The sequence below is a fragment of the Haemaphysalis longicornis genome, unplaced genomic scaffold, assembly GCF_048455015.1.
Source record: "Haemaphysalis longicornis isolate Haplotype H1 unplaced genomic scaffold, Haemaphysalis longicornis Haplotype H1 scaffold_12, whole genome shotgun sequence".
In the NCBI taxonomy this organism is placed as follows: Eukaryota; Metazoa; Arthropoda; class Arachnida; order Ixodida; family Ixodidae; genus Haemaphysalis; species Haemaphysalis longicornis.
Window position 1 is genome coordinate 53,723,547 of NW_027526225.1, and position 12,418 is coordinate 53,735,964.

Sequence of the window (12,418 nt, forward strand, 5' to 3'; positions counted from 1 at the left end):
TCGCAATGAATGCCTCGGCTTAGAGCCCCAGCAGTGCTCATGTTTTTTCCAAGACCCGTGACTGTTCACTCAGTTCAGCGCATTTTTTTTTTTTCGTAAGTGGTCTGGTATCTCTTTGATCGGTTCAGGGTAAGGGCGCGGCGTTTCACGAATCTTCTGCATCGCACCGGAGGGTATACTACCTATCTCAGGACGGAATATCGCGAAAGTCAACTAATTCTATTGCTGTTGTTGTTAGCTGCGGAAGATTTCTCCGTTGCTTTCAAAGCGCGTGCCGATAAGGATTTTTCTTGCTCGGACCACTCCCGGTACAGATTTCATCTTGCCGTTACTACCGTTCCGTGCGTATTCATTTCCGTACACGGGACGTGACCACTCGCCTCCGTATCGCGCACGGCGGAAGTTGGAGCGGTGTAATGCGTTCGCAGTAGCTTTCTGCCGCGCTTGAAAACAGGCGAACGTATAAGCAGCTTTCGTCGCTCTAATTCGCGCTCCGTTTCACACTGAACCGGCATCCGCTCGGCCAGCATTTTCCTCAATTTTTTCCAAAGCCGTATTTCTCTTTTTAATTTGTTGTTGAACTTCCTTGGCAGGCGGTGAAACCCGTAACGGAGCCTCACCTATAGAGCACCTTCTTTCCCTCCAGAACTCCCCCGCTGTTTTTCTACGTGTATTTTGCGCGCGTTAAGGCTTAGCGCTTTCCGAGCCCTATAACCAGCTTTTTTCGGTATCCACTTTCTGTTACACATATATGTATACGCGGCCGGAGTTCTTTCAGGGTGGAAGTGAGATGGGCTCGTTATTGTCGCGGACAGTCTGAAAAGAGATTGTTTTTCTGCCACGCGAAGAGAGCTGGATTTCTCGGAAGGAGATGCCCGACTCGAAGGGCTTAGGAACAACGGTAAGCGTTTGATGATTGTAGACGCGATCGCGGCGAGCAAGCACAAAAAGAGCACTGTGTACTCGGAGCAAACAAAACTAACTCGCGGAAAACGGTACAGGGGAAGAAGTATACGGCATGGAGAGATGGCTAAAGAACTTGCAGACAGTAAAGTGTATCTGAATCCTCCAGGCGTATGATCTGGTGACTTGTGGTTGCCACGGGCGAGAGACGGGCTAAATCGAGACGGTGAAGGCAAAGCAACTCCTTCGAAGAAGGATACAGAAGCTTCCGGGGTCGTCTGGTCGCCTTGCCTTGTCTCATCTAGCTAACCGTAACCCTCTAGTTATGGCCTGTGGCACAGCAAAGGCTTCAAAAAGGATAAATGAAGTGGACGTAAAAAGTAAAAAAAAAAGCACACACACACACACACATTCGCCACTATAGGACAGGCGGCACGGCTTTTTAACATCGGAGCTGTTCTAGGTCGACTTTCAGATGCGACGCTGAGAGCATCTCTTGTCGGCGGCCCTGTCCTTCCTGCGTGCGTCCGTTGTTGTCCGCAGCCACTCTCCCCCTCTCCTCTCCGATAGCGAACACTCTCTCGTGAGGGGCATTGGATTGGATTCGATTGGATTGGCTTGGCTTGGATTGGATTAAAGTGGATTGTGTTGCGTCATAGCCGCGGCACTCTCTCTCTCCGCGGTCTCCTCTCCTTCGGGCGCGCTGCGCATATAACCGGTGTGCCGCTCATTTAAGCGCAAATCGCTCGTTCGGCTATCTCATAAGCTCTACCTAATTTTCGTCTGCTTGTGCCGGCCTCCGCCAATCGCAGAGCTGGCTCGTATGACATCATATATGTTCTGTTACGGGAAATGAGCTGGTGGGTCACATGGTCATTCCCTGTTTTCCTAATTATGTAGCTTATTTGAGCCAAGTGGTGTCCCCTAAAAGTGGTGTCAGTATGATTCTAACGAGGAAATCGTTTAAATGAACCAAACTTGTGTTTTCTCTTCATGGCTCATTTAAGCTTTTGGAGAGCATGGCTAACGCTCGCCTTGTATGGTGGCTGGAGGAGCGTAGCCTTCTTGCTCCCACACGATACGGGTTCCGCTCCGGTCTGACGACGCAAGATAATATTTTACGCCTCAAAGAAGACGTTGTTGACCCGTTGTCTACCTGTCCCCGTACGGTCGTAGGTGTTGACATTAGGAAGGCCTTTGATGGCCTTCCTCACACCTTGATCATGCAAGCCAGATTTTGGCGTCAAGTGATACATGCACAATTTCATTGCCGCCTTTCTTCGGGATCGAACTTTCAAGTTCGAAGTTGGAAGTTCCCTCTGTACGACAGCATCTGCAGGAATTGGAACAATGTATTTTTTGTACATAAATATGAAGCAGAACAGTAGAAGAGGAGGGAGAGAAAACAACGTTATTGGGTCCAGTGGATAAGCAAAAGAAGTGCTGCACCCATTAAAAAAAAAAAAAAAACGGGGATGTTTCTAAATCCAAAAAGATAACACAAACCTTTTGGAAGATCCTCAGAGACGCTATAGGCACAGCTCGTGACTCGGTATCAACATCGCTGCAGTTTGGCTGGGCTGGGTCATTGTAAGCCAACTGGCTGGGGGTCGTTCTCGCAGCAACGGTGCTGGCCGTTGCTCGTCCACGCTGTTTGTTGCGCTGATAGCGAGCAGACAGCTTCGCTGCTGGCGGCTCCCCCCGTTGGTAGCCGAGGTTCTGGGTGGGCGCCCAGTCGGGTTTTCCCTCATCCATCAAACCCGAAGGTCTGCCTGCAAACCTAAGGACGTTCCTTAAAACTCGCCGCACTCTAACGGCATCACTTTAGTCAAACCCAAAAGCCGCGCCTAGCACAGTCTACGCTGATATTTCTACTGCGAAAAAGGCATAACAAAACAACGTGAATACAAATGAAATGTGAACAATGCCTTCAGCCCAAAGCACAATTTGGCAGCCAGCGACGGATTAAGTGAATCCACGCCTGGCTGCCTCGGCGGCAGCGAGCGGCGGGAGGTCTCGTGTAACTTCCCGCATTTCGCTATGATCGCTCGCAACATCCTTTGCTCGAAGAAATCTTACCTGAAATGAAGTGACGACCTCAGACACGAATGTGGTCCAGATTCTTCAAGTCCTTGCGGTTTATGCGGGAGAGCCACACATGCTGGCGCTCTTCGGACAGCAGCTTCGTTCGCTCGCACTGATTTGCAATCACCTTCGTCAAACGGAACATTCCTAGACCTGGTTTCATGTTAGTCGGTTCCGCTGACGATTTACTTCGGCTTCGGCACCCAAAAACTGCACATATCGTCATAACTGCAGCTTACGAAGCGCAGGTGGCATAACTGCAGCTTACGAAGCGCACCTGCGTATCGAGGAGGTTGCAAGACGCCCGCACGCAGGTAAACATGGCTTAACCAGGTACCCCAATATGGCGCCGCCGGAAGCCACAAGTACCGGACGTGATGTGCATGAAAACTATGTATAAAAGATTTAACAACTCGGCGGTCGCCGCGAGGCACGCGCTGACAAGTGCTCGCAATTTTCACGCCCCTCGAAATTTTTGCCATTTTTTTAATGCCTCTGCGCGTTCCGGGGACGCTCGGCGGTCGCTGCGAGGCACGAGCACTCCGCATTTTTTTTTGTATTTTTTTCCTGCAACGGCGAACTTACGGCTTGTAAAACAGCCTCGGTGTTAAAAGCTCTGTCGCATGAAAACCGTTTGCGCTGCGTTTTCTCGTTGTGAAGATGAAAAGGCTCTGTAGCTCTCTATCCAACGTAGGTATCTTGAAAAAAAAAATCAATACTGTAATTGGCTGCTAAGACAAACATTTACGCCGAGCTGCATTCACTTGTCTTGAGTTAGTGCACAGTTACAGAGTCTGCTGTAATACACGGCGCTCTGCGAAGGGAGTGCGGTTACAGAAAACGGGCGTAACTCTTGTCTCATCGAAACCACCCGAAAAGAGATTGTATGATGTAAGGCGACTGTAACATTTCGCCGAGTTTAATCTACTTTTCGTAAATACCTACTTTACAGTTAAGTTGTAAACACTGCGGAATTCCCGTCTGCGCCAATCAGCTTCGAAGGTCTTCCATCTTTATAGGGCTCCAACTTTTTTTGTATTCCCGAACCAGCTTTGCTGGTTGTCAATAGCATCGCGAATTTTTTTGTCTTTGTTCTAGAAATATTTTTTGTTCTCGATTTCTCCTTTTCTGCGTCACGCGCACTGGCATCATACAAGCACTTCATTGAACCCGTCTGTGGAGATCCTTCGCCCTGTTCGGGCAAGTTTTGGACTGCGCAAGCGGCGCCGTCGCATCGCGAAGGCAGTATACTGTGGCCAAAACAGGCGAGCCAACTCGGAGAGGCTGAACGGGCGAGCGAGATTCCGTTCCCTGGTGGGTACAAGCCCGGCATTTCCTGTCTACACCCAGCGCCGTCTACCGCTTCGCTCGGAACTTCGCTGGCATCGCTGCAGCTCAAACGGGCTTGCCGTGGAGCCCCCTTTGAAGGCAATCGACGAAGAGCCCGCACACTAGAGACGCTTTTGCGTGGTCGCAAAAGTGCGTACCGAACAGGTGTTCTGCCTCGCACGCCGGAAGCGATTGCCACCTCTTTCGGAGGCACCAAGAGCCTTTCAAAAGCGACTGCTCAGTCCATAGTGCGTGCTGTACCTTTCTTCCGGTATCATTCTGTCCTGCCACCACTTTGGGTCGACTGCCGGGAGCTCGGCGTTCGCGGTGCACAAGTTTGGAAGCGGAAGGGACTCCGAGGCTGGGCCCCCTCTTCGGGGTCGGTGGCGCTGGGAGCAGGGCGGGTGCGCGCGTTGCCAGAGCCTCGGATCGATGGCGGCGCGCGGCCACGCGGGAACAACGGGCCCAGCGAGCAGCAGCAGCAGCAGCACGCGTTCCCGCGCGGATCGAAGCCGCAGCGCCGCTCCCAGGTGAGCGCGCCGCGCAGGTGTGCGGCGGCGTCGCAGTCCGTCGCTCGCCGAAGGAGCGCGCGTGGCTTGTCGTGCCGGCGTCGGCGGCGCTAAGATGGCCGTTTGGGCGGGCGCCTCCTCCTCCCCGCCTCCTACCTGTTGATCGCCTCGTGCCGCCACGACCATGAGCGGCGGCGGTGGGCGTCGCGCGGCGAAGAGCTCGGCCGTGGAGCCCCGCGGTGCGAGCGGCGGACGCCGAGCGAGCCTGCCCTACCGAAACGTGGTGGACCTGGCCAAGGCTCTCTGCAAGACGTGCCGCCAGCGGAGGGCCAGCTACGCGGCCGGGGTGGTCATCGCGCTGCCCGGAATCATCCAGGTACGCACGGCCCCTCCTCTTACCCACGTACTGCCGTCGCGTCAGCTGGCCGCTACCGCTCCCTGTCGCGCGCACGAGTGCTGCTCCGTCCACGGGCGCTTGTCCCGTGTCCTCGTTCTACCTCTCTGTGCCAGCCCTTTGACATTCGCGGAAGAAGCTGTCCTTCCCCCCGCGTGGCAGGTTGACCAGAAAGGCCACCGCAGAATATTGTCACAGCGAGGTAGACGCGGCTGGAGTTATGAGAACGATGTCGCACCCACCGCTCCGCACGCAACTTGTGAAATGAACTGGATAACGGTAGTCATCGGCGGGGCCTACCAGCGGCGTTTTCGCGCCTTTTCTGCTGCAGCTTTCCGTCGACACCGTTGTCGGGACGGCCTGGCGGCGGCAGATCGCGCGTTGTTATCGGTGAACATCGCGGATGCGCTGGAGAATGGCGTAAGGGTTCTGGCACGCGGCGACCATTCAGCTCGCCTTCCCGATGAATCCCCTACTTGTACGTCAATTTCTCTCCGTAACTCACGTTCCATCGTTGGCCTTTTGCACGACACGCCAGCTATGCGGAAAAGCCGGGCACTGTGACCGTGTGACGTCGGTACAGGTTCCTGGGTGGCTTGAAGCTGCAAGGGCAGATTGGTTGACATTAGGACTCGCATCAACATCGCGAGTCCCTGCCCAACCACATTGGGCTTCGACTGTGGCTTTCCTGCCCCCATTATTTCGTCCCCGTCCGCGCCTACCACATCCCGCCACCGGGCAGCCATTCCACGCGTCCAAGCAGCAGCGGGCGTTCGCCCACTGTGCATTCCGTCGAGGCCGCCGCACGCCTCGTCACCCGCGTGCCACGCGTCGGCCCTGATTACGGCAACGCACATCACATCCGCCTCCGCTGGCGCAACGCCGGAACAAGGACCGATTGGGTCGCGAAGCGTTCTACAGGGGTTGCCACACGGTGCACTGTACGGGCAGTGTGCACCCGCAAGATGATTGACGCTTGTGATGCTATATTATTTTACTGCCTCTTGGTGCAATGTAGCTACAGATTTTTCCCCGTTTTTTTTAAAGATGATAGTTTTTTTTCTGGGCTACTTTAGTGCGAAAATTTTGGTCTGTCTGTCTGTCCCTCGAGTAAGCCACCCGACCAAAAGAATTTTAAACCCGGACGATTGTATGGGCAAAAAAAAAAAAAAAAAAAAAACTCCCTAACCAGTAAATCTGGAAACGTGCTTCATTCTTGTCAACATTGTTCACCAAAAATTAAAACATTAGGCACATTTGAGCTGAAACGTCAATGCATAGCTCGTACTAGGCAGTGTTCCCTTAATTGAAAACAGGTGTGTGCTTGCTATTTTCGATAGCAAAAAAGAAAATACGCCTTGAAAACAATGTCTCCACCCAAAAATGCAAAAAGAGCTCGCGGCCGTGCCTAGATCTCGCTGTGGCATCCCAAGAGCTCCAACCGTAACGCAAGGTTAAAGTGGACGGTGCTCGCAGGGCCGGATTAAGTGGGGGGTGGGAGGCTAGGGGGGCTACAGCCCCGGGCCCCCAGCTGTCAGGGGCACCGCACGACCATTTACAAAAAATTTCTTGGGTGTGGTTGCTGCCCCCATCGAAAGTTGAGGGTAAAAGTTTCAACCTCACTTTCACACCGAAGCTGACTAACTCATGACAGGTGGGAGGAGAAGCTGAGGTCTCAAGCTATGGTTGACAACCTTCGGGTCTATTTCAACTCAATTTAGTTATTCCTACTCGCCCTCCTTGTTTTCCCGAGGTTTCTGAGAAGACGTCTTGGACCAAAAGTCGCGTGTACACAGCTTTACGGAGCTTAAGAAGCCACATAAAAAAGGCCCCGAGTTTGGCGCCGGCCTTTTTCGGCACAGGTCATTTCGGTAGTCTTATCGGTAAACGGACCTCTAAGCACGCGAACTTTTCGGTATAAGGGAGGGTCAGGGATGCGAATAATGGAATAGGGCCCGAAGAACATTGTAAATTTTTTAACTCTGAGGGACGTTAGATGTAATTGTTGAAAACTTAAGCATTGTCCTAGGGGCTCAGATATCTGTGTACACAGTTTGAAATTTCACTGTATCATGCTTGACGTTCATTGCGATGACGGCCCGTTCCATAAAGCTAGCGGGTTAGTTGAATCGCATAAAGGTGATTGATATCGACTCGATATTTCTCGCTGAAGTGATTCAGTTTGTTTGCACTACCTGAAGTGTTGCACTTTCCAAGATACAATCCCGAGTGATCTTCTCAGAATAATAATATTTCAGAAGATATTGCTTCCATCGCTCATATGTTTACACCTAACTCTTCGTGTAACAAACTAACAGACTGAACACTGAGTGAGTGAGTGAGTGAGTGAGTGAGTGAGTGAGTGAGTGAGTGAGTGAGTGAGTGAGAGTGAGTGAGTGAGTGAGTGAGTGAGTGAGTGAGTGAGTGAGTGAGTGAGTGAGTGAGTGCGTGAGTGAGTGAGTGAGTGCGTGCGTGCGTGCGTGCGTGCGTGCGTGCTCGGGGTGCTCAAGGGGTGTTCACGCATTTGGAGTTCGAGTCTAACTGCAGTTTTGAAGTTTTTCTTTTTTATAACTCATGTACTAAGCTTTGTTAACATATATATAGTTGTATATAAATTCTTTACTTCCCTTCATCATATAAACAACATCTCGAGTTTGCCACACCGGCCACAATCTCCGAAAATTTCAACACCATCTCGATGCTGAGCCCCCTGTCAAATCAGCCAGAGCCAGGAGATTGGGTTCCTGATCGACGCCGCACTTCCGGAAAAAAAAAAAAAAAAAAAAAACTTTACTCATTACAACTTGCGACCATAAATTTGTCCTGTTGATTTTTATGCGTATAAAACTAAAACCTTAAAGCCTTAATAAAAAGTGCTCGTTATAAGAAACTACTCTTCTGCTCTATGGCGTGCGCATGTGTAGGCCGACGCGGCACTTCGATTAATTGGGAATTTGTGATGGACCGGCAATCAAACGATAGTAACTTTAACGCCTGATAAAATTCGTTGCATAATACTAGACATCAAGGCCAGAAATTAATTTCTAGAAACCGTAAAATTATGTGTAATTTATCACTGATCAAAGAGCATAACATGGGCTTCGAAAATTTAAGCATAATAAAGCGGAATCATTATCGTTGTCGCCGTCGTCATCATCATGATTAGGGACCCAAGGACGCAGTAGCCCCGGGCCCCAAAGTTTCCTAATCCGGCACTGGGTTCTTGTGCAGGCCTCACAGGCAGCCCTCGGCTCACGCCAAGAACGCCTGCTATCCTGGTAGATGACGACCGAACTGATGATTAAAACAGAAACTTTAGGAACTGAATTGGAATACACAAGGTTGTTACAATCAACAAGTCCATGCCGTAAAAAGGCAGTGGTGTGCGACCAGCTGCCACACCTTAACTCATCGTCTCTGAAGTGCAGGCTGCCACACACGGGTTCATGGTCCCAGCAGTATGAGGGTTTGTCCCAGTGTTATTTGCCGGTGGGGGGAAACACGCCAGATGGCGGCAGACAGTCTGAAGGTGGTGGTTTCGGTTTCGTTTTGAAGAATTCGGGCGCCCTTCGTAGCGATGGGCAGCACAGTGCTCGATTAGTGGAACGCGGGAAAATTGAGTTCACTTGAGAGAACATCCACCGTGTTTATCGGGGGAGGAAAGAGGCAGGAGGGAGAGGACGTATCTGTGGCGCCACAGGACGACATTGGCGGGCGTCGAAGTGAGCAGGTAAAGGCACGCTGCTGCTTCCGCCGCTGTAACGAAGTCTCTTCGAAACAGGAAGCTAGCTTAGTTGTAACGGACACTTCGTTAAAACCAGAGATGTGCTTTCACTGCACTGCTGCAGGGAACAGTTCGAACAAAGCGAGGTTCGCTGTTTTTCCTCCCCCTGCAGTGTGAGGGCCGTGAAAACAAAATACTTTGTCCCAACAGCAGTGACACCAATGTGGTCGCAAACTTCTCGCGACTAACGGCGACAACAAAGGACACAGCGAGGAGCCACTTTCCGGCAACTTGTCTATGACGTCACAGGTCGTTGGCGGCCTTCGACCGGACGCTGCAGTGCCAAGAAACATGACTGCAGATACCAAGGCGTTGGACTGGGCTAGTTGGTACATGTTTGAATGGAATACAAACCCCAGCGGTCAACACAGGACACAGAAGAAAACGACGGGACTACCTGGCACTAGCAACTGAATGAACAAGGCAATTGAAAGCCTAGAAATACCTTCCGGCAACATCATGCACATGTGTGAATAGTCATGGGTCGCATGAACGAAACGTTAACAATCCACAGCAGCGTTTGGAAAGTTCATCTCTTTGCTAGACAGGAGCAACGACGTGTCACTGACGCACTTGTTTACCCCTTTCACTATATAGAACGCTTCCAAAACTTCCCTTTGGGTTTTTGTACTTCCCCGGCCTAATGTGGCGGCGTTGCCCAAGACCCGCACTTTTTGAAGTGCCTCGGCAGATGAGCGCCGCCACTCGTTGAAAGGGAAGCCTTGCGCTCCCCGAGGCGATCGTTGATATGGCGGCCTGTTTGACCGATGTAAGCTTTGCCACACGGGAATAACGGGATGTGATAAATCACACGTGCAGCGCAAGGCACAAACTTCGATACATGGTTAGTGCCACACGAAGCCCTTCTTCGCGTATGACGGCCGGTGCGACTGCACAGACCTCCCAACTTTCGCGGGGCTGAAAGCACCAAGCGTATGCCGTGTTTATTCACCACCCTCTTTACATTGTGCGAACGTTTATGCACATAAGGCATAACAACAAGGCTAGCCTTGTCCCCCGATGTGGCAAAGTCAGGAGCTGCACCTGCCCTGCGCGACCTTTTTTGCTCTTTCAGCAACTTCTCGGCTACCGCTCGCGTCACGTGGTCTGGAAACCCGGCCGATTGCAGTCTTTGTTGTTTTACAATCGCGTGAATCGTGTGAAAGCAGCCTATTCGCATGCGCATGATGTTGCCAGAAGGTATTCCTAGGCTTTAAGTGCCTTGTTCGTTCAGTTGCTAGTGCCAGCTTGTCCCGTCGTTTTCTTCTGTGTCCTGTGTTTTCCGCTGGTTTTTATTAAATGCAGAGCATTTCAGTAACTCACGATGTCACCCGCGTTGACGTCCGTAGTCGTAGTCCGCACCCCTCCCCCTACACTATATAAAAAAAAATACTATCCGGCGCCTGGTTTCGATCCCTCGACCCTGCGGGCGGAACGCAATGTACATGGTGCTCTACCCACTGCGCCACAAAGCCGACACAGAATGGGAGGCTACGAACGCGCCTTATATCCTTGACTCATTCAAACTACGTCAAGAATGATACAACGCATTCACTACTACCAACTCCCCAAACAATAAACATTAACGCAATACACCCACCCCCTATGCGACGCATTTACTCGAGTACCCCTCGCGGGGAGATGGGCCCAATTTTTTCCATCCCAACATGACTTCAGGGCTGTTGCATGTAGAGGCTCCTCCTGATCCCTTTGATCGTATCGCCTGAACGCCAACGTGCTGTGGACGACACACTGATGATTATATGTTTCAAGTGCTGGCGCATAGTATGTCGCTCCGGCCCATATCGCCCACCGTAGCGCGAAATTTGAAAATTTTTCACTACTTCTGGCCTTTTGGGATTAGTAAACGTCTTTCGTTGCTGAATGAAGCTGTGTGATGTACTAAAGCACACTTCTTTGAAAGTATACAAAGTTGTATTTTGTTTTCATGCCCCCCCCCCCAAAAAAAAAGCATCAGGTTGGCCGAAGCCTTTTTAACGGTTTAATGTTTGAGTCGCGTTTTAGTTCTCTGTTATTGCGTACTAAGCCTAACATTTTTCCTGCTGACATTTAAAATGCGGAAAAAGCAGCAATCATATGCATTATACTCTCCCTCTGTGTGATGTGCACAACACCTAGGTTTAAAAATAGTACCGTGGACGCATGCTAAGCGAAATCCGCATAAACAGAAACGCCTCTTAAATGAAACACTTTGAGAAGGAGTTATTGGTTTCCTCTAAAATTACTGCTAAGTTGCGCTCGACAATCGAAACACCGTTGCGGGCAACACGGATAAATGAAACCGAAACGGAGCTCCATATTGACTTTGTTACTGTCGCTATCCACAATCCAATCCGATCCAGGGGTCGCGCTGCACCACAGCCGCACATTTTCAATTCACTGATGATTCAGTCATGCGTGTTTAACGAGGTGGCCACAAACGAAGAGGAGTCGGATGCTGAGGCGCACGCTGTTTTTGGTTTGGTGGCTGAGATGTGTGACAATGGTGGCGTTGTCAGCTGCCGTGAGGACACTTTAGCTAAAAGAAGCCTAAGACTGCTCCGGCGGTGGTATATAGTGAAGCGGAGATCGACTATGGCGATCACCCCACCATCGACTACAGAAGCAAGCCAGCGGTACTTCCAGAGAAAGGGCTGCTTGGAGCACGTGTGCAGCCTACGCCAAATGAGCGCCTCCTTGGTGAAGCACTGCCATGCCAAGCTGAAGCAAACCACCTCTGACAGCCGTTTTGGGGGTTGGCACTTAGACAAAACTGCTAATAAATGAAACACGGATTGATTGATTGAAGGGTTTAACGCGCCGACGCAATGCAGGCGATGAGGCGCGTCGTAGTGGAGGGCTCCGGATTAATTTTGACCACCTGGAGATCTTTAACGTGCGCTGAAATCTAGTACACACGGGCGTTTTTGCTTTTCGCCTCCTTCAGAAAAGCGGCCGCCGCGGCCGGGAATCGAACCCGCGACATCGTGTTCAGCAGCGCAACGCCTTAGCCACTGATCCACCGCGGCGGGTAAAATGAAACACTGTCCCCATCAAGTTTCGTTTTTTTTAAGGGACTGCACTGCACTTCGACTGCACCATAAACAGGACATTTAGTCAATTGCAGGCATTACACCCTTTGTAAGATGGAGGCGCAAGGTGCAGCGTAGCGCACATCTTTCTTTTTCGCCTTCTTGATCACATTGTTCCGGCGAACGGTGAGACATAGCTTCGATGGACGCTAACGTTTAATTGTCACGCTCGACTCTGAACGTTGCTGTGATCGGCCATAAGTTTTGTTTAAATGGGCAAGTATTGTTCAATTTGTGAAGTTGAAAGGCTCCCTTAAAATCTCATCTAAAAAGAGTCAACCGGGAAAGTGTGTTGTTCACCTCCTGAATCGAGCCCTGTTTT

At 51.0% G+C, this 12,418-nt stretch overlaps 1 protein-coding gene across 1 annotated transcript in view; it reads left to right on the forward strand.

Moving 5' to 3' along the window:
• Window positions 1-4,614: 4,614 nt before the first annotated feature.
• Window positions 4,615-12,418, forward strand: part of LOC144162658 (rho GTPase-activating protein 45-like) — a 122,021-nt gene continuing 114,217 nt past the window's right edge. Inside the window, exon 1 of the mRNA XM_077693285.1 lies at window positions 4,615-5,202. Within this exon, the coding sequence (XP_077549411.1) occupies window positions 5,011-5,202 (192 nt within the window). The 5' untranslated portion in view covers window positions 4,615-5,010. The remainder of the gene's footprint in view (window positions 5,203-12,418) is intronic.